Source organism: Manis pentadactyla, chromosome 1, assembly GCF_030020395.1.
Source record: "Manis pentadactyla isolate mManPen7 chromosome 1, mManPen7.hap1, whole genome shotgun sequence".
NCBI classification, from domain to species: Eukaryota; Metazoa; Chordata; class Mammalia; order Pholidota; family Manidae; genus Manis; species Manis pentadactyla.
The window spans coordinates 123787498-123810590 of record NC_080019.1 but is presented as its reverse complement, the minus strand read 5'-3'; the positions used below and the strand labels follow the sequence as shown (position 1 = coordinate 123810590).

The 23093-nt window shown below is 37.8% G+C and overlaps 1 protein-coding gene across 2 annotated transcripts in view; it reads left to right on the top strand.

The window, feature by feature from the left end:
• Nucleotides 1–23093, top strand: part of ACAP2 (ArfGAP with coiled-coil, ankyrin repeat and PH domains 2) — a 163500-nt gene that overhangs the window by 71084 nt on the left and 69323 nt on the right. For both annotated transcript variants that reach the window (XM_036933209.2, XM_057501373.1), the window contains 2 exons: nt 14064–14108; nt 16946–17041. In XM_036933209.2, coding sequence (XP_036789104.2) covers nt 14064–14108; nt 16946–17041 — 141 coding nt within the window. The remainder of the gene's footprint in view (nt 1–14063; nt 14109–16945; nt 17042–23093) is intronic.

The following is a 23093-nucleotide window of genomic DNA, read 5'->3' as shown; positions in this document are numbered from 1 at the left end:
AGTTTGAATGTGATCAGTCTCTAAAGGAATTTGAGAGACATGAAAAATGAAGGCATACATTGTACATTTTCTCACATGTACTTTTTATGTGCCTGTGTATCATGGAGTTTAAAATCTTGGGCTTTAAAGCTTAGGGAGTTATCTTGTCTAAATATTCTTTTATAAAATAGAGGAATCCCAGAAATTCTTGACTTAATGAATATCACAGAGTATTTCTTAAAAAAATACCTAAGTAACCATATGCCAATTAGTGATTAAAAACTACTTAGATACTTTGTACAACAGTAGAAAATGACTTTTAAGATTTTTTTCTATTATGTTTCTATTCAGTAAGTGGGAAGTTAAATTTTTTAAAAGTATTTTTTATTAAGGTATTATTGATATACACTCTTATGAAGGTTTCACATGAAAAAACAATGTGGTTACTACATTTACCCATATTAGCAAGTCCCCACCCATACACCAATGTAGTCACTGTCCATCAGTGTAGTAAGATGCCACAGATTCACTATTTGCCTTCTCTGTGCTGCACTGTTTTCCCTGTGATCCCCCACACCATGTATATTAAACATAATACCCCTCAATCCCCTTCTCCCTCCTTCCTGACCCACCCTCCCACACCCCTCCCCTTCAGTAAGTACTAGTTGTGGGAAGTTAAATTTTTAAAAATGAAGTACACTCAATTTATTAATGAAAGGCTTCTAGAGTGGAGTAGTCTGTATTTCTCATCTCCTTTTATCTACTTCATGTTCACACCATTTCCTGTGGTAGTATGAGTACTCAATCTTCCTACCCCATTCCACTGAAATGGCTCATGCTGAGGTCTTATTCATTAGGTACATTTTAGGTTTTAACCAACTTGACTATTGTGTTACTGAAATGGTAGACCACACTCTCTTGTTTGAGACACACTTTTGTCTGGATTTATCTCAAACCACTTTTAGGTCATCTTCTTATCTTGCATTTCAGTTTCCTCCATGGGTTTCTCACCTTTGTCCACCTTTTCAGCCTCTTGTTCAGTTTCATCCTTGGTCCTATTCTTTTCTGGCTTTACGATTTCCCTTACAGCCTCTTAATGCCCCTTGTTTGAATTACCACCAAATTCAGAAGACAAAATTTATTTTTCTCAGAAGTCCCTTATTCTTTTTGAGTCCAAAACTGAACTCTTGTCTTTTTCCAAATGTCTTTGTATACCCTTGCCTAATCAAATGTCATCACTCTCTTGCTTAGTCATAGAAATTCAGAATTGGAAAATTGTATCAGATATTCTCCTCATTCTTAGCTATTATATCTAACAACCAAAACTGCCTTGAAAAGTTCTGTGTACCTCTTAAATCTGTTTCTTGTCATCCTAGCTGCAGCCCTAACTCCAGTCCTTACTATTTCTTGTCTAGAGTATTAAGATGTTGTCATAAAGTTAGTCTTACTTGCATTACTTTTACCTGGCCCATTGCCAATTCATTCCCTGTCTGTAGTCAGTTACTCAAGCTTCTCTAGGCAAAATCATCATCCTCAGACTCCTCTGTGTTGCCATAATATTGTCGTATACATTGTTAGAGCATTTATGCCATTTATTGTAATTACTTATTTATATATGTCTTTTCTATTCCTAGATTGTATGCTTTCCCCCTAGTCCAGTGGTTGGACAATAGATAGGTAGTAAGTGCTTAGAGAAAGAGTGAATGTTTTAATATTTAAATTTTATTTGGGGAGGGCATTTCAGCTAAAATAGCCATTATTTTCAAACTTACAGATCATAAATTATCCATTTCCTTTGGTGCACATGCAATAGTTTTAAGTTAGGACTCCCACCTCCCCAGTAACTATTAGCCTGTTTGATTTTTCTGATAGGAGCTGTTGTGTCATTTTATTATATGGCCATAATGTCTATTTTTTTTAATTTTGGTATTATTAATCTACAATTACAGAAAGAACATTATGTTTACTACGTTCCCCCCTTCACCAAGTCCCCCCCCACATACCCCTTCACAGTCACTGTCCATCTGCATATTAAGATGCTGTAAAATCACTACTTGTCTTCTCTGTGTTGCACAGCCCTCCCCGTGTCCCCCAGGCACTATACATGCTAATCATAATGCCCTCTTTCTTCTTCTTCCCCACCCTTATCCCTCCCTTCCCACCCATCATCCCCAGTCCCTTTCCCTTTGGTAACTATTAGTCCATTCTTGGGTTATGTGATTCTGCTGCTGTTTTGTTCCTTCAGTTTTCCTTTGTTCTTATACTCCACATATGAGTGAAATCATTTCGTACTTGTCCTTCTCCGCTTGGCTTATTTCACTGAGTATAATACCCTCTAGCTACATCCATGTTGTTGTGAATGGTAGGATCTTTTTCTTATGGCTGTGTAATATTCCATTGTGTATATGTACCACATCTTTATCCATTCATCTACTGATGGACATTTAGGTTACTTCCATATCTTGGCTATTGTAAACAGTGCAGCAGTAAACATAGGAGTGCATCTGTCTTTTTCAAACTGGAGTGCTGCATTCTTAGGGTAAATTCCTAGAAGTGGAATTCCTGGGTCAAATGGTAAGTCTATTTTGAGCATTCTGAGGAACCTCCATACTGCTTTCCACAATGGTTGAACTAGTTTACATTCCCACCAGCAGTGTAGGAGGGTTCCCCTTTCTCCACAACCTCGCCAACATTTGTTGTTGTTTGTCTTTTCGATGATGGCGATCCTTACTGGTCTGAGGTGATGTCTCATTGTGGTTTTAATTCGCATTTCTCTGATGATTAGCGATGTGGAACATCTTTTCATGTGCCTGTTGGCCATCTGGATTTCTTCTTTAGAGAACTGTCTATTCAGCTCCTCTGCCCATTTTTTAATTGGATTATTTGCTTTTTGTTTGTTGAGGTGTGTGAGCTCTTTATATATTTTGGATGTCAGTTAATGAGTATGTTCTCCCATACTGTAGGATACCTTTTTGTTCTATTGATGGTGTCCTTTGCTGTACAGAAGCTTTTTAGCTTGATGTAGTCCCACTTGTTCATTTTTGCCTTTGTTTCCTGGGGAGATATGTTTATGAAGAAGTCACTCATGTTTATGTCCATGAGATTTTTGCCTATGTTTTTTTCTAAGAGTTTTATGGTTTCATGACTTACATTCAGGTCGTTGATCCATTTGGAGTTTACTTTTGTGTATGGGGTTAGACAGTGATCCAGTTTCATTCTCTTACATGTAGCTGTCCAGTTTTGCCAGCACCATCTGTTGAAGAGACTGTCATTTCCCCATTGTATGTCCATGGCTCCTTTATCAAATATTAATTGGCCATATATGTTTGGGTTAATGTCTGGTGTCTCTATTCTGTTCCACTGGTCTGTGGCTCTGTTCTTGTGCCAGTACCAAATTGTCTTGATTACTGTGGCTTTGTAGTAGAGCTTGACGTTGGGGAGCGTGATCCCAATCACTTTATTCTTCCTTCTCAGGATTGCGTTGGCTATTCAGAGTCTTTGACGGTTCCATATGAATTTTTGAACTATTTGTTCTAGTTCATTGAAGAATGCTGTTGGTAATTTGACAGGGATTGCATCTAATCTGTATATTGCTTTGGACAGGATGGCCATTTTGATGATATTAATTCTTCCTAGCCAGGAGCATGGGATGAGTTTCCATTTGTTAGTGACCTCTTTAATTTCTCTTAAGAGTGTCTTGTAGTTTTCAGGGTATAGGTCTTTCACTTCTTTGGTTAGGTTTATTCCTAGGTATTTTATTCTTTTTGATGCTATTGTGAATGGAATTGTTTTCCTGATTTCTCTTTCTATTAGTTCATTGTTAGTGTATAGGAAAGCTACAGATTTCTGTGTGTTAATTTTGTATCCTGCAACTTTGCTGAATTCCGCTATTAGTTCTAGTAGTTTTGCAGTGGAGTCTTTAGGGTTTTTTATGTACAGTATCATGTCATCTGCGAATAGTGACAGTTTGACTTCTTCTTTACCAATCTGGATTCCTTGTATTTCTTTGTTTTGTCTGATTGCCGTGGCTAGGACCTCCAGTACCACATTGAATAACAGTGGGGAGAGTGGGCATCCCTGTCTTGTTCCTGATCTCAGAGGAAAAGCTTTCTGGTTTTCACTGTTCAGTATGATGTTGGTTGTGGGTTTATCATATATGGCCTTTATTATGTTGAGGTACCTGCCCTCTATACCCATTTTATTGAGCGTTTTCATCATGAATGGATGTTGAATTTTGTCAAATGCCTTTTCAGTGTCTATGGAGATGATCATGTGATTTTTGTCCTTTTTTTTTGTTGATGTAGTGGATGATATTGATGGATTTTTGAATGTTGTACCATCCTTGCATCCCTGAGATGAATCCCACTTGGTCATGTTGTATGATCCTCTTGATGTATTTTTAAATTCCATTTGCTAATATTTTGTGGAGTATTTTTGCATCTACAGTCATCAGGTATATTGGTCTGTAGTTTTCTTTTTTCTTGGGGTCTTTGCCTTGGTTTGGTATTAGGGTGATGCTTGCTTCATAGAATGAGTTTGGGAATATTGCCTCCTCTTCTATTTCTTGGAAAATTTTAAGGAGAAATGGTCATTATGTCTTCTCTGTACGTCTGATAAAATTCTGGGGAGCGAGATCCCCCCCCAAATCCATCTGGCCCGGAGGTTTTGCTCTTGGGTAGTTTTCTGATTACTGATTCAATTTTGTTCCTGGTAATTGGTCTGTTTAGATTTTTTTTTTCTTCCTTGGTCAGTCTAGGTAGGTTGTATTTTTTCTAGGAAGTTTTGTCCATTTCTTCTAGGTTTTCCAGCATGTAAGCATATAGGTTGTCATAGTGTTCTCTAATAATTCTCTGTATTTCTGTAGGGTCCGTTGTGATTTTTCCTTTCTCGTTTCTAATTCTGTTGATGTGTGTTGATTCTCTTTTTCTCTTATTACATCTGGCTAGAGGCTTATCTTTTTGTTTATTTTCTCGAAGAATCAGCTCTTGGTTTCACTGATTCTTTTCTATTGTTTTATTCTTCTCAATTTTATTTATTTCTTCTCTGATCTTTATTATGTCCCTCCGTCTGCTGACCTTAGGCCTCGTTTGTTCTTCTTTTTCCAATTTCGATAATTGTGACATTAGACTATATTCGTTTGGGATTGTTCTTCCTTCTTTAAATATGCCTGGATTGCTATATACTTTCCTCTTAAGACTGCTTTTGCTGTGTCCCACAGAAGTTGGGGCTTTGTGTTATTGTTATCATTTGATTCCATATATTGCTGGATCTCCATTTTAATTTGGTCATTGATCCATTGATTATTTAGGAGCATGTTGTTAAGCCTCCATGTGTTTGTGAGCCTTTTTGCTTTCTTTGTACAATTTATTTCTAGTTTTATACCTTTGTGGTCTGAAAAGTTGGCTGGTAGGATTTCAGTCTTTTGGAATTTACTGAGGCATTTTTTATGACCTAGTATGTGGTCTATTCTGGAGAATGTTCCATGTGCGCTTGAGAAGAATGTGTATCCTTTTGCTTTTGGATGTAGAGTTGTATAGATGTCTATTAGGTCCATCTGTTCTAGTGTGTTGTTCAGTGCCTCCGTGTCCTTACTTATTTTCTCTCTGGTGGATCTGTCCTTTGGGGAGAGTGGTGTGTTAAAGTCTCCCAAAATGAATGCATTGCATTCTGTTTCCTCCTTTAATTCTGTTAGTATTTGTTTCACATGTATTGGTGCTCCTGTATTGGGTGCATATATATTTAGAATGGTTATATCCTCTTGTTGGACTGAGCCCTTTATCATTATGCAATGTCCTTCTTTATCTCTTGTTACTGTCTTTATTTTGAAGTCTATTTTGTCTGATACTAGTATTGCAACACCTGCTTTTTTCTGTCTGTTGTTTGCACGAAGTATCTTTCTCCAGCGCTTGACTTTTAATCTGTGCATGTCTTTGGGTTTGAGGTGAGTCTCTTGTAAGCAGCATATAGATGGGTCTTGGTTTTTTATCCATTCTTTTACTCTGTGTCTTTTGATTGGTGCATTCAGTCCATTTACATTTAGGGTGATTATTTAAAGATACGTACTTATTGCCATTGCAGGCTTTAGATTTGTGGTTACCAAAAGGTTCAAGGTTAGCTTGTTTACTACCTTACTGTCTGACCTCACTCGCTTATTGAGCTGTTATAAACACAGTCTGATGATTATTTCTTTCCCTTCTTTTTCCTCCTCCTCTATTCTTCATATGTTGGGTGTTTTGTTCTGTGCTCTTTTTAGGAGTGCTCCCATCTAGAGCTGTCCCTCTAAGATACCCTGTAGAGGTGGTTTGTGGGAAGGAAATTCCCTCAGCTTTTGCTTGTGTGGGAATTATTTAATCCCTCCTTCATATTTAAATGAGAGTATCCTTGGTTCAAGGCCCTTCTGTTTCATTGCATTAAATATGTCATGCCATTCTCTTCTGGCCTGTAAGGTTTCTGTTGAGAAGTCTGATGATAGCCTGATGGGTTTTCCTTTGTAGGTGACCTTTTTACTCTCTCTGGCTCCCTTTAATACTCTGTCCCTGTCCTTGATCTTTGCCATTTTAATTATTATGTGTCTTGGTGTTGACCTCTTTGGATCCGTCTCTTGGGAGTCCTGTGTGTGTTCCATAGTCTGAGCAACTGTTTCCTCCCCCAGTTTGGGGAATTTCTCAGCAGTTATTTCTTCAAAGACGCTTTCTATCCGTTTTTCTCTCTCTTCTTCCTCTGGTACCCCTATAATGCAGATATGGTTCCTTTTGGATTGGTCACAGAGTTCTCTTAATATTGTTTCATTCCTGGAGATCCTTTTTTCTCTCTTTGCATCAGCTTCTATGTGTTCCTGTTCTCTGGTTTGTATTCCATCAATGGCCTCTTGCATCTTATCCATTCTGCTTATAAATCCTTCCAGAGTGTTTCACTTCTGTAATTTCCCTCCGGACATCTGTGATCTCCCTCCGGACATCTGTGATCTCCCTCCAGAAGTCTGTAATCTCCCTCCGACTTCATCCCTTAGCTCTTGCATATTTCTCTGCAGCTCTGTCAGCATGTTTATGATTTTTATTTTGAATTCTTTTTCAGGGAGACTGGTTAGTTCTGCCTCTGCTGATCCTTTCTCAGGTGTAACTATCTTGATCTGGACCAGATTTTTTTTGCCTTTTCATGGTGATTGCAGTGGCTGTAGGCAGGTTGTGGGTGTGTCAGCTGGGATAAAAAAGTCCTTTCCTGCTTTCTGGATGCCTTGCCCTTCTCCGCTGCCTGTGATGGCTACCTGCACTCCTGAAGCAGCCACTGGGTTAATCTCCTAAGCTGCTGTGGGCGGGGTGTCCGTCAGAGCAGCGCGGAGCCCTGCGGGGAGTGGCAGGCACGCCAGGTGCGCTCCTCCATGCTAGCGGCGGCTCTGCTGGGCAGCTGTGTGGCAGCAGCGGCCTTTGGGTCTGGCCTGGGCGGCTGTGCGTTGGGCTGGGATTCCAGTCAGTTCCTGGGAGCGCGCCTGCTCCCTCTGTCTCTGCTGCTGGTGCGTGCGGGGCTTTTCTGCACAGGCTTCAGCTGGGCTCTGGCTTCACTGCCGCCGGTGCACGTAAGCCGCACCCGGGCTGTTCAGTTGCGCCGCTGCGGGCTAGCCCTGTGGCGCACGGATCTGCTCTTGGTTCCTTCTAGCGCTTCAGCCCCCGGCGCGCACTCCTACTCTCCTGCTACTGTGCCTGTGTGTTGGGGTCCATGCCAGTTGGAGGAACGACTGGCAGGCTGCCTAGTCCTGTGAGGGGCTTCAGAGCTGCACTGCCTCCATTTAGGGCGCCTACGTTTCCCCAGTACTCCCAGCTGCCGGGACAACTTCGTCCAGCTATGGGGTCCCTGTCTCTTTAAGACTTGCAGAAAGCACTCGCTTTTCTTTTGTCTCAGGGGCACCGGTTGCAGGGACCTGGCCCCAGGTTTTGCTTTTACATTTCTCTAATATCCAGCACCCCATGCACCTTGTGTCTGCGTTCTGGGTGCGGAATTCTAGAGCTGGTTGTTTAGCAGTCCTGGGCTTTCACTCCCTCCCCGTTCTGACTCCTTTCTTCCTGCCGGGTTTTGGGGTGGGGCAGTGTTCGGGTCCTGCCTGGCCGCGGCTTGTATCTTACCCCCTTTGGGTGATGCTGAGTTCTCACAGATGTAGATGTATCCTGGCTGTTGTACTGCATCCACTGGTGTCTCTTTTAGGAATAGTTGTATTTATTGTATTTTCATAAATATATATGTTTTGGGGAGGAGATTTCCTCTGAACTACTTATGCTGCCATCTTCCCGTGATCCCCTCCATAATGTCTGTTTTTAAGATTTTGTCATACTGCAGCTTCTCTGAATATTTGAATTTACTTTTCTTCAAGTAAATGATGTTTACTATTGCCAGAGAAACAAACAAAAAATTTGAAATAGAGACACTTTGAACATTTTCCAGAGTTTGAGTAAGAGGTTATCTGCAGACTTTGCTTTTACTTAGAGCATTTGAAAATTAATATTTTACTTCTCAAAAACTGAATAGTCCTTGAAACAGACACACAGAAGAAACTAGTGCTTAGTTAAGCAAAGTTACTTGGATTTTCCTTGATCTGTTTTCATTTTCTGATCAGTGTTTTAAAATTACTGTATAAAACAGAATATTTAGTGAGAAGGTATATTAAAAAGGCAGGTATTTTAGATAAGGTAGAGATGGCTTCCTGGTAAGGGCCATTGTTTATATTTCCCCTCCACCCTGGTAGCACAGACAGGAATAGGGTCCTGGCATGCTAGCTGGACTGCTGCTTCATTGAGTCCTGGGATCAGAGCCCACACCAGCTCCAAACATCCCACCAAGGATGCTCCACTGCCTGTACCCACCTGTGCCGTCTTTGGCTCCAGTAGTTCTGCCAAGTCAGCACCAGCATGGCTCACATTGTGGCACTTTTGGCCTGTGCCCACTTCAGCTGCAACAGTCTCATCAAAGCACCCCCTGCTGCACAGTGCCTTGGACCCTTGGCTCACACACACATCGGCTGCAGCAGTTCTGCAGGGTGCCCCCTGCATGTAACTTCTGTGGACCCTCAGCCTGCACTCTTGGGCTCTAGACTGACAAAGCCATCAAGCACATGCAATCTATACAGGGGGTGTTTCTATGCAGGGCTACTTCTTCAAGAGTAGGAGAGGTAACTGTTTTGCTTAATTCATAGAAAAAAATTCAAGGAAAATGAGGAGACAGAGGGATATGCTCCAAATAAAAGAACAAGACAAAACCTCAGAACAAGAAGTAAACGGAGTTAAGCAGTCTATCTGATAAAGAGTTCAACGTTATGGTTATAAACATCCTTACCAGATTTGAGATGAATGGATGATCTCAGAACTTCAACGAAGAGGTAGAAAATATGGAAAAGAACCAATCAGAGTTGAAGAGTACACTAACTGAAATAACAAGTATGCTAGAGGAAATCAACAGCAGATTAGAGGATGAGCAGCTGGAATGAATGAATCAGCAAACTGGAAGACAGGGCAGTGGAAAGCACTCAAGGTGAATAGCCCAAAATTGGGAGAAAAAAAATGAAGATAGGTTAAGAAACCTAAAGGACAACATCTAGCATACTAATATTTGCCTTATATGGGGGTCTCAGAAGGAGAAGAGAGAGAGAAAGGGACAGAAAATTTATTTGAAGAAATAATGGTAGAACATTCCCTAATTTGCGGAAAGAAACGCCAGGAGTCAGAGTGCCACAAAAAAGATAACCCAAGGAGGTCCACACCAAGACAAATAATGATTAAAATGTCAAAGATAAAGATAATGAGAGAATCTTCAAAATGGCAAGAGTAAAGCAACTAGTTACAAAGGAAGCCCCACAAGGACACCAGCTGATGTTTCAGCAGCAGACTTTATAGGCAAGGAGGGAGTGGCATGATACATTCAAATTACTGAAAGGAAAAAATCCTGAAATGAAGAACACTCTACCCATTAAGGTTATTATTGAGAATTAAAGAAGAGCTAAAGAGTTTATGAGACAAACAAAAGTTAAAAAAATAGTTCATCTCCACTATAGGATATATTAAAGGGACTTCTTTAAATGGAAAAGAAAAGGCCATAACTAGAAGAATATTTTGAAAGGAAAAAATTTCGCTGGTAATAACAAACATAGTAAAGGTAGTAGATTAATCACTTAAAAGCTAGTATGAAGGTTAAAACACAAAACTACTAAAAATCAGTTATATTTAAAAGATTATATTATGAAATCATAAAATTAAAAGATGTAAATATGACCTCTTATACCTAAAATGTGGAGGAGGGGGAGTAAAAATGTAGTGCTTTTAGAATGTGTTCAAACTTAAGAGACCATCAACTATAATAGAGTGATATATTTAGGATGTCATATATGAACCTTATGGTAACCACTAACCAAAAACATACAATAGATAACACAAAAAATAAAGAGAAAGGAATCCAAGCATAACACTAAAGAAAGCCATCAATCACAAAGGAAAATAACAGGAGAAGAAAGGAACAGAGAAGAATTACAAAAAACAACCAGAAAACAATTAACAAAATGGCAGTAAGCACATAACTTTTAATAATTACCTCTAAATATAAATGTATAAATGGTCTAAATGTTCTAGTTAGAAGACATAGGATGACTGAATGGATGAAAAAACAAGACTCATCTATCTGCTGCCTGTAAGAGACTCATGACCTAAAATTACATATAGACTGAAAGTGAAGGGATAGAAAAAGATATACCATGCACATGAAAGCGAAAAAAAAGTTGGGGTAGCAATACTTACATAAGACAAAACAGACTTCAAAACAAAGAAAGTAACAAAAGACAAAGAAGGGCACAGCCTAATGATAAAAGGAGCAATCCAACAAGAGAATATAACACTTGTAAATATCTATGCACCCAACATAGGAGCACCTAAATATATAAAGTTAATATTAATAGACATAAAGGGAGAAATTGACAGTAATACAATAATAATAGGGGACTTTAACACCACATTTACATCAATGGATAGACCGTCTGGGCAGAAAATGAAGAAAACAAATTAGGAAAGCAAAAAATAGCTGAAGAAAGACAAAAATAGAAACAATGTTTCAAAGTCATTGGGATGCAGCAAAGCAGTTGTAAGAGGGAAGTTTACAGTTCTGCAGGGCTACATCAAGGAACAAGAACATCTCAAATAGACAATCTAACCTAAAGGAACTAGAAAAAGAAGAACAAACAAAGCCCAAAGTTATTAGAGGGAAGGAAATAATAAAGATCAGAGTAGGAATAAATAAGACTAAAAAGCAAGAGAAAAGATCTGGTTCTTTGAAAAGATAAACAAATGATAAACCTTTAGCCAGACTCATCAAGAAAGAAAGAGGAATCAAATAAAATCAGAAAATCAGAGAAGTTACAACTGACTCTAGAGAAATATAGACAGTTATAAGAGAGTACTGTGAAAAATTATATGCCAACGAATTGGACAACCTAGATGAAATAAATTATTAGAAGCATACAGTCTTCCATGATGGAACCAGGAAGAAGAAGAAAATCTGAGCAGACTGATTGCTAGTAAGGAGATTGGATCAGTAATCAAAAACCTCCCAACAGACGGAAGTCCAAGAACAGATAACTTCACCAGTGAATCCTACCAAACATTCAAAGACAAATCCTTATCAATACTTTTCAAGCTCTGCCAAAAAATAGAAGAGGAGGGAACTTCTCCAAACATATTTGATAAGGCCAGCATCACCCTGATACCCAAACCAGACAAGGACGACACAGGAAAAGAAAATTACAGGCCAATTCTGTATGAACACTGATGCAAAAACTCTGTGAACGAAATATTAGAAAACATAATTTAATTAATTTAACAATACCTTAAAAGAATCATATACCATGACCAAGTGGGATGTGTTCTAGTGATGTAAGGATGCTTCAATATCTGCAAGTCAGTCAGTGTGATATACTACATTAACAAAATAAAGGATAAAAGCCAAATCATCTCAGTGGATCCAGAAAAAGCATTTGACAAAATTCAATGTCCTTGATAAAAATACTTAACAAAATGGGTATAGAGGGACCATACATCAACGTAATAAAGGCTATATATGACAAGCCCACAGCTAACATTGTAGTCAGTGATGAAAAGTGGAAAGTCTTTCCTTTAAGATTAGGAACAAGACAAGGATGTCCATCCTTTCTTACCACTTTTTTCAGCACAGTACTGGCAGTCCTAGCCATAGCAGTCATTCAAGAAAAAGAATGAAAGGCATCCAAATTAGTAAGGAAGAAGTAAAATCGTCATTATTTGCAGATGACATGATACTATATATATGGAAGACCCTGAAGACTCCATCAAAAAGCTATTAGAACTAATAAATGAACTCAAAAAGTTGCAGGATACAAAATCAATATAAAGAAATCTGTTGTATTTTATCTACTAATAGAGAACTATCAGAAAGAGAAATTTAAGAAAACCATCCCATTTACAATTGCATCCAAAAGAATGAAATGCCTAGAAATAAATTTAACTGAAGAAGTAAAAGATCTGTACTCTGAAAGCGATGAGATACTGATGAAAGAAATTGAAGACGACACTTAAAAGTGGAAAGATATATCATGCTTATGGATTGGGAGAATTAATATTGTTAACATGTTCATACTATTTAAAGCAATCTATAGATTCAGTGCAATCTCTATCAAAATACCAATGGCATTTTTCACAACTTACTGAATGGTAGAATGTATTTGTAAATTATATATCCAATAAGGGGTTTATAGCCAAAATATATTAAAAAACTTCGTACAACTCAACACCGAAAAGCCAAATAATCTTATTAAAAAATGGGCAGAGGACCTGAATAAACACTTTTTGTAACAACTTTCTATAGTGACAGTAACTAAACTTACAGTGAGCATTTTGTAGTTTATGTAATTATATATACAGTTGTATATTTATAATTGTATTTGTATTATAATTGATATAAATTCTATATAATTGTCAAATCACTATGTTGTACAGCTGAAGCCAATTATATGTCAACTCTCTCAATAAAAATTTAATAAGGATAAATATTCTGTTATCTTTTGGCAATATTAGCAAAGTGATTCTTAATGAAACATGTTATTAAATTGATAATAAACAAATACAAAATGTTATGAATTTGTAAAGTTGGGAGAGATACAACAAAAGGCAACTTTTAATAATTTACTGATCTTTCAGAAGTTTTAGTCTAATTAAAATATTCCCTATTAATTACTGAAGTATTTTGAATCTTTGCTATGTACTACTTGGGGAAGACTCCTGGCAATAAGACAAGGCCCTGAACTCATGGGTCTTACACTTTAGCTGGGGAAAAGACATAAGTAAATGAGAAAATTGAAGGTATTATAGATGCTATGAAGAAAATAGATAGGCTTGATGTACTTTGTCTAAGGGCCTGCTTTAGGTCTTTGTGAGGAGATAGTATTTAAGCTGAGATCTGATTGGTAAGAGAGAGGCTCAGGACCATCTGGATAGAAAATGAAGACATGAAGACCAAACAACCAAGAATGAGGGCAGTGAGGTGGCAGTGGTCTTGGGTTGTGGTTGGAGTATGAAATGGGGGAAGGAGGTAGAACACTATGTTGAAGAGGTGGTCAGGAGCCTTATTCCAAAGGGCCTTGCAGGCTAGGGGGAGGGAGCTGGAAGATTTGGGGAGTCAAGGGTGGTAACAGCCTAGCTCAGACTGTTGTAACAAGTCGAGAAAAGATGTGGTGATGGTTGGTGGTGGTGATGAAAGTGATGAGAATTTACCTTAAGGATATATGTTGAAGGGTCTTAATGAGCAATTAGATAAGGAAAGTGAGGTAAAGATGGGATTCCAAGAAATTTAAATGTCTATCAAGCATGGCCAATTTTTCTTTAAGCTGAAAAATGGATGACAGTTTCATTGGTGTGTTTGTCTTAACTGTTTTTGCAAAAAGCAGGTCAAAGGGTAAAAAAGTAGAACTTTGTACTTTTCTGGAAAAGTATTACACCATTAGAATAAGCAAATTTTACAATATTGCATTGTGATTAGTTTTTAAAATAATACATAGGTTATTAACCAAGTATATTTTCTCTTAGATTAATGTCCTTCAATCAAAAAGGAGATCAGAAATCCTAAAATCAGTAAGATATTCATTGAAATTATTTTTTTACATATTTTAATGTGAAACTAAATATATATTTAAGTGTTTAAGTAGCATCATATATGTGTGTTTGTATGTATGTACCTTTTCCAGGTTCATAATTAATCATATTGATCTTTTTGTATTTCTTTTATGTCCCTTAACTCTTCATGTTATAGTTATTTATGTGTATCTCATCTATTAATGCACTGTGAGCTCCTTAAAACAGACATTTAAATATTTAAGGATGAGGGCATACGTAAATAATATCATTTACAGAATTTTCCTCTTAGGGTTGTTGATAATATATCAACCTTTTGGTTTTTCTTCGGAGTGCAGTTAGAAAACAAATGGGGTGAAATTTGAGGATCACTTTTTATTTCTGAGCCTCTACACCATGGTGCTAATGATTTTTTAATTTGCCCTTCTTTTTTGCCTTAAAGCTAAAAAGGCAGGGGATGGTAGTGATATGGCATTGCACCCTTTTGTATTTTGAGAATCTTAGAGATGATTTCTCTTCTCTGATTTTGTTCACTAAGGTTTTTTCTTTTTTCCTGAAAAGGTGTATTTGTTGCTTTTGATCCTAGTCTCCACCTAACTTTCCCCTAAATTCTGTATTTGTTATTTTGTATCAGATATGTACACTTGACTTGCTGTTAACCTCATTCCTTCTGCAGATTGAGAACAATGTATGTTAATTGTAGAAAATTGGAAAATAAAATGTATGAAGAAAAAATTAAAATACTTAAAAATCCTAATACCAAGGGAGAACCATTGCTGGTGTCTTGGCATATATCTTCAGCTTTTTTCTCTCTTTCTGTGTGTGTGTATGTTTACATGAGTGAACATGTATATGTGCCTTTTAAAGTTCCATATAATGTTTTAAACAAAATAGGAATCATTCCTATATACTGTTTTATAACTTAATTTTTTCACTAATAACCCGAGTCATCATGTATCATTAAATATTTTTTAATGATTAAATAATTATTTAATTATGACTTTTGTGGCCAAGTAGAATTCTCTTACATGAATATATCAGGGATGCACACATTTTTTTTTTTTTGAAGGGCTAGGTAGTAAGTACGTTAGGTTTTTGGTCCATGTCATCTGTATTACAACTACTCCACTGTGCTGTGTAATGAGAAAGCAGCCATAGGCAATACATACATAGCTGTGTTTCAATAAATCTATTTTTATGGACATGGAAATTTGAATTTCATGTATTTTTCATGTGTCATGAGTTTCATGTCTTCTTTTCATATCCTCAACTGTTTACAGATGTTAAAACCATTAATAGCTTATAGGTCATTCAAAAACAGGTGATGGATCTGTATATAGTTTGCAGGTCATGGTTTACTGACCTTGAATATACCATCAATTAACTTCACTTATTAACAGATTATTAAATAATTTCCATGTTTGACATTAAGGAATAGCGGGATAGATTAAGACAGGTGTTTACTTAGTCAAGAGAGTTTACACATTTAATCAATAAAAAATATTGTTATATTTTAAAGGTTACACAGCTCAAAGTGAACATTTTCCTTTTACCAGCACCAGGTATTAGTTGGGGGTTTAGTTTGCCCCACTCTACTCACAATTTGGTAGACAAAATGTCATCTCATTGTTCAATTTTGCATTTAGTATAAATGAGTTTGAGCATTCTTTCCATATATATATATATATATATATATATATTTGGCCACTTGTGTTGCATATGTTTATTGTTCTTTGTCTCATTTTCTGTCTCTTTTTCAGTTTTTCATACACTGGTTTGTAATATCTCTTATATGCTAAGACTATTAACCTTTTGTTCTGAATCTTCTGGTTTATCATTTATCTTCTAATATGCTTATTATATGTTTTGATGTGCAGGCATATTTTACAGTTTTATGTAGTCATAACTATTAATCTCTCCCTCTCTTTTTTATAAAATTCAGTATTTTTAATTTCACAGTTGTACAACCACCACTGTCTAATTCCAGAATAATCTTTTAGTGAACTTTGTCCTTTTTTCTTTGTATTTTATTTAATTTTTTCTCTTCAAAAAAAGATTTCTTTTGAAGGATTCTTGTTGCTAAAAATAATATGGATGTTTGGAAGATTGTTTCAGTATTGTGACTGAATAATTCCTTTTCATGTAAAAGCAAGTAATAAAAATAGGGGTGATTTTTCTCTCATGAATAGGTAAAATACAGGAAAACTTGGAAAAAAATTTTTTTACTCTACTAACAATGTTTTAGGATTTTTAGAATGAATATAATGAGACTTCCATATTGGAAATTTGATTGACTCATTTTATTTGTTATCTTGGGGGAAAAAAATGAGTATTCCTCTACTTCAGGTTGTGCTTAAGTCATCTAGTAGGTTGTAAAGTGCTCGTAATTGCATGTTGAGAGCTTCATATTTCTCCTTCTAATCTTTTAATGTCTTATTTACAATTTAAGGTTTTGTCAGTGAGTGTGGCTGAAGTAAAGGCACACAGATACTTTACAATATACCTAGGAAGATGGTGGAGCTCTTAAAAGCTTGATTCTTTGAATTATTACTGTATAAATTTTGATTCTCTGGACAGTCTAAACAAGTAAAATGGGGCATTGTTAAAATTTTAAACCACTTGGAAATTTCTTTTAAGTAAAATTTATTCTCATATTTGCAGATATTTCTGAAATACTTCTATAAGAAAAATGACTCAGTTTAATTTTAAATAGGTCTGATATATTGGGCTCTTGTAGAATAATTTTTAAACATTAGGTAGGATCAAGGTCTTTAACAATATTAGAATATCCATCTAAGAATTGATTTTAAGATGCTAATCTTTTTTTCTCCTGTTAGATGTTATCCTTTATGTATGCCCATTTGGCCTTCTTTCATCAAGGATATGATCTATTTAGTGAACTTGGGCCCTACATGAAAGATCTTGGTGCACAGGTAATGTACTATATTTCCTAATTCTGTATTCTACATTGATATCTGGATTTTAAAAAATTGAGATATAATTGACATATAACATTATTAATTTCAGGTGTACAAAATGATCAATATATGTATAAATGCTCCTTTAACAGTTAAAAACATTTTTTTCCTGCTATGAGAACTTTTAAGATCTAATCTCTTAGCAAATGTCAAATGTTTAACACAGTATTATTAACTGTATTTACTATATTGTACATTAAATACCCAGGAGTTTTTATAACATAAAGTTTGTACTTTTTGACCCTCTTCACCCATTTTGCCCACTTCCTACCCTACCTTTGGCAACCTCCAATCTGTTCTGTGTGTCCATGAGTTTGTTTGGTTTTCTATTCTACCTATCAGTGAGGTCATATAGTATTTGTCTTTCTCTGTCTGCCTTATATCACTTAGCACAATACTGTCTGCATCCATCCACGTTGTCACAGAAGACAGAATTTCCTTCTTTTTAAATGGCTGAATAATACTCCGTTGTGTATATGTACCCCATTTTCTTTATTCATTCATCTGTTGGTGGACACTTAGGTTGTTGCCATGCCTTGGCTATTGTAAATAATGCTGCAATGAGCTTAGGGATGCAGATATCTTTTCAAATTAATGTCTTTGTTTCTTTTGGATAAATATCCAGAAGTGGAATTGCTGGATCATATGGCAGTTCTATTTTTAATTTTTGAGGAACGTCTGTATTGTTTTCCATAGCAGCTGCACCTACATTCCTTCTGAGTTTACAAGGGTTCCCTTTTCTCCACATACTTGCCAACACTTGTTATCTCTTGTCTTTTTGATGACAGTCATTCTAACATATATGAGGTGATACCTCCTTGTGGTTTTGATTAGCATTTTCTGGTGATCAGTGATGTTGAGTATCTTTTCCTGTGCCAGTTAGCCACCTGTGTGTCTTCTTTGAAAACATGTCTCCTTAGATATTCTGCGCATGTTTTAATTGGGTAGAATTGGGTAGTTCGGTTTAGTTTGGTATAGTCCCACTTGTTTATTTTTGTTTTTGTAACCTTTGCTCCAATAGGTGTATTTAAAAAGAAATGTAACATATGGGAAATTTGACATTTCATTTATTTAATGAAGATATTTTATGGTACTGCAGATTTATGTATGGGTTAAAAATTGAGATTGAAGTTAGAAAATATGTTGTAGATAGTATATGAAGGTACTGAAAAGGAGAATTTATAAGCAAAGTGTCAGTTTTACAGTATCCATAGCTGAATTTTTCATTTCTTACATTTGGATAATTGAGTTACTGTCCTACATGGTTTTTCATTTGAGTTAGAACTTTTTATTTTCATAAAAGTACATATTTTGCTACCTTGAATAATAAAATTTTAGAATCTTAAGATTACAGAACTCTGGGGAACTTTTTCACTTTATATACATGTGTGCATGCATGAATTATACATATATATATATAAGGATATTATATAGAAACTTCATGAGGTTCAAATTATTTTTGATATCTGATCAGAACTTTTTATTTAATCTATCCTGAGACATTCTGTTTTGTTAATTGGTGAGCTTTCTGGATTTAATAGTATCAATTTTTAGGTGATTTTATTTCCTCAAATGGTTCAGGTTACCTATTGAGGAAAGGAGGTTAAGGATGAAAAGTATAGTGTAGGGAAATGGGAGAAAAGTAAGAGTAGAATGAGAATTGCACTAATTGACCAAAAATAATTATGGCCTATGCATGTTTGCTCGTGTGTTTGAGATATTATGGGGAAAAAAAGGATAGTATGCAGCGCATATGCCATGGATTACAGAGATACTCTTCCCTGCCCCAAAAAACTTTATCTATTGTAAGAAGCCAACAAATCACCAGACTTTTAATCTCTGCTAATTGTCCTGTCTGGGTATATAAATTTAGATTAGGTTTGTTTACATGTGATATAAAACTGAAAATAGTAGTAGCTTCAACAAGATAAAATTTTATTTCTCCTATGTAAAGTCAAAGGGCTCATATAGTGGTCACTTGATTTGCAGGGACCCGGCCTACTGTATCATTTGATTCTACCTCATGTAAAAAATGTGTGTTGAAGCTTTAACCATCATATACAAATTCTGGCTAATAGAAAAGAGGAAAGGGCAAAGAGAGATGCAGTCTCTCTCTTCTCTGCTTCTGGCACAGTTGCAGCCGTGGTCCTGGGACCAGTGCATCAAGTAGAAAGTTGCAGAGATATGGCGAAGAACTATATAGTCTCACTAGCATACTCCCCACTCCCTCTTCCCCAAGTCCCCCAGAAAAGTGGAGAAATCTATCTAGTGGGGACCCTTCCTTAGCCCCCCTAATTGTGAGTACACACCCTTAAAGGTGTGTAAGCCAGCCCCTCATGCCTTTATCTCCCCCCATTTTAGACAGCAACTGTTCACTGTCCATTCCAGTTTTCTGTTAAACCATTGCTCTGAGGATGATATGCAACATGGTGTGTCCATCTGATGTGATGTCTCTTGGCCCACTGTTGGACACTATGGGCTGTAAAGTATGTCCCTTGGTCTGAACACATGTAATTTGGTGGTCCAAATTGATAATGGTATCTTCTATTCCAATCCAATATTTTGAACATTTGCATCTACCATCAGGTATGCAAAGCCCAGTCCAGAATAAGTGTCTATTCTAGTTAGGATCCATTTATAGCCCCCAGGGGCTACTGGCATTGGTCCAATATAATCCACTTGCCAGCTATGTGTGGGGCCTTCCCCCCCTGGGGAATTTTCCCCATAGCCAACTGCAGTGTTTGTCTCTCTTGTTGACAGATGGAACAGTTCTTGTTGGCATTCTGTGCTTCACAGGGTGCAAGAGGAATATGTCTAGACTCAGCCTATCTTTGCATTGCTACAGTTCCCCCATGTCCACTCATTTCATTGACACAGGTGGCCACCTCCAGGGAATGCACCAACAGGTCCATTTGGTGGTTCCAATCACCTTCTGATTCAGGAAGGGGGCTCTTCTGATGGGTATCAACTTGTCCTTCTTTAATATGCCCCTCAAATTTCCAGAGTGATTTCCAAAGGGCTGCACCCCACATGGACATTCTTTAATAGTCCAGTTTTCCATTGCCCATTTACCTGACTATATAGCCAGGCCATTGGCTTCAGCCCATGATTCAGTAAAAATCTAAACATAGGGGCTTTTTTCATTGTTCAATTTTTCCATCACTGCCAGGAAAACAGCATGCAGTTCAGCCTCTGAGCTGAATCGTTCTTACCTTCTTCAACCAGAGCCTTGCCATCCTCTGGTCTTAAGGCAGCAGCTTTCCAAACAGGATATTGTCCATTCATCTTGGAACTGCCATCTGTAAACCAAGCAGCTCTTTGCTGTTCAGCTGAGAGCCATTCATAGGGTACAGCCCATGGAGCAGTCAATTCTGGCAGCTCATCAGGTGGCTCCAGTGTTGGTCCTAGTGACTGTCTGCTCATAGATATGGTGTGGGCCTCCTTGCATTCTCCTGGCTGAATGCTCCTATATGAACCATTTCTATTTTATTATGGAACTCTTCTGGTCACTGCCTTCCTTATTAGAGTGTTTCTCTGACATCACCCAAGACATTTTGAGTAGCTCAGGTTTCAAGATTATTTTATGTCCTTCAGTCATTGAGGCAGTCTCAGTTAATGCCCAATAGCATGCTAATAGTTGTCTTTCAAATGTTGCATACTGGGCAGCAGCAGCTGGAAATTTTCTGGTCCCAGATCCCAACAGTTGCCACTGGGAAGTGCTCCTGGACTTTTGCCACTTCCAAGATCTTGAGTCTGAGTGGGAGTCATAAGGGCTCAAAGGTGCCGAGAGCGTGACTGCCTTTGGTAATTCAGGCATGGCTTGCTTTTGTTCAGGTCCCCACTCCAATATAGCTTTCTTTTGTGTAGTCTTACAGATGGGAGCTAGCAATATTCCCAGGTGTGGAATATGTGTCTTCCAAAATCCAAATAAACCAACCAAATGCTGGGCTTCTTGTGTGGATTCTAGGGGTGAGTAGTGACAGCAGTTTATTCTTAGTCACTTGCACAGTATCCCAGGGGACTCCTCCCCATGTTATTCCTAAGAATTTCACTGTTTGAGCAGGCCCTTGAACCTGTGTTGGATTTATTAACCAGTCTTGGTTGGTCCTATATGTCACTGTTGTGTTCAAATCAATCCTGGCATGCTCTTCTGTTTCTGATATTATCGTACTGTCTTCAGTATATGGTGTATTATTATACTCGAGACCTGCATCAAGTCCAAGTCCCTCCTGACCAAGTCATGACAGTAAGCTAGTGAGTTCACATAACCTTGTGGTATCACTGTAAAAGTAAATTGGGATTTTTTCCCATATGAAGGCAAACTGTGGTTGACTGTTTTCAGAGGTGGAGAAGAAAGCATTTGCAAGGTCAATCACAGACGACCAGTCTTCTTTGACCTGCTGTATTTTCTGTGTGGTTGAGCCCATGTCTGGAACTGCTGAGGTTATGGGTGGTACAACTTTATTTAGGCCTCAGTAGTCTACTGTTAGTCTCCCCAAGCCATCTACCTATTTCACAGGCCACATAGGACTGTTGTACAGTGAATTTGTGGACAGCAGCACTCCAGCTTCTAGCGTGTCACTAATTAAAGTTGTGATCTCTTTTTGTCTGCCGGGTATTCTCTGTTGCTTCAAGTTAATTGCCTGGGTGGGCTTGGACAGTTATAGCAGTTCCTATTTAGCCTGTCCAATTAAAACTGGCCTGAGGGTGGGCTTATGTGCCTTCTGTTTTACAGTATTAGTAGGGGAAACAATCCCAGTCAGAGGTAATATCCATCCCAATAATACATTCAGATAAAGCAGATGCAACCACCTCTGCTCAAATACTCCAGTTTTCATCCAAACTTTCACCTTAATCTCATCTACCTTTGCATCTCCATATCCTCCCAATCTACTTAGCCCCTGATAAGCCTTTATACCTATAGGTTTTGGAATTACAGTGCAATGGACTCCCATATCAAGGAGTCCCAGGAAAGTTTCTTCTCCTCCCCCTAGCCATTTTACCCATACATGTGCAAATGGCCTCAGGTCCCGGGATGGGGGTGTAGCCAGAAGACCCTGGTCCTTTTGTCCATGTTTAAGTGGATTAACCTGCCTGACCAGCACCCCAAGGGATTCCAGGTTAGGGTTTCTCATTGTAATCTTGACCTTTAGGCTTTTTAAATTCCTCCAAACTGGGGTAGATAGAGTGGACTTGTTTGAGCCTCTGTAATGTTGGGGAAACAATAGGGGGCCCCACTGGCCCACCCAGTCTCTGGTAGTGCTGCATTAACACCTTTGTTTTAGCCCAGTCAGTGTCTGCTTTATTCATCCCATTTTTCAATAACCATTGAAGACTTGCACTCTGTTGGGCCGAGTCCCTTTACTCTCTCCTTTGTCCCTCCCCATTTTCTTAATTACTTTAATGCTCTTGTTATCAGTAAGACCCATGCAGGGAAGCTGAGATAACAAATCTGACATCTTCTTGAACTGTTCGATTTTGTAGCAGTAAAGTTACATGGGGTGCCCATGTAACAGGGGCCCCCTTAATCACAGCATTCATCATAACCTGTACAACAGGAATAGTCAGTGGGTGAATATCTCAGTCATCATAAAACCACATGGCTTGCCTATGAAGCGATATCAGCTGCTTCACCTGGGGTTTTCCATTTGGCATTCATAGGGGAAGCTGGGCATTCCCCCTTCTCAGGATAAACAGACCTCTCAGTGGCTTTTATTCAGTCCACCAGGCTGGCTGTTCCCTTAAGAATAACCTCCCATCTGGATCACCTACAGCCATCTGTGATTGTTCAATAGTGAGCTGTGGGTCTTGGGTCATCCCAAACATGCTCCTCCACTCTGAAGCACTCAAAACCAAAGACACAGCCCCAAACTGGTTACTCTTACAATCTACTTTAGTAAAGGTTCTTCAGGAAGCTGGTGATACCAATCTATATAATGAGCCAATTCTTTCACACTGTATCCCCTGGTTTCAGTCATTTCCTGGTTTTCACCTCCCCCTACATTAA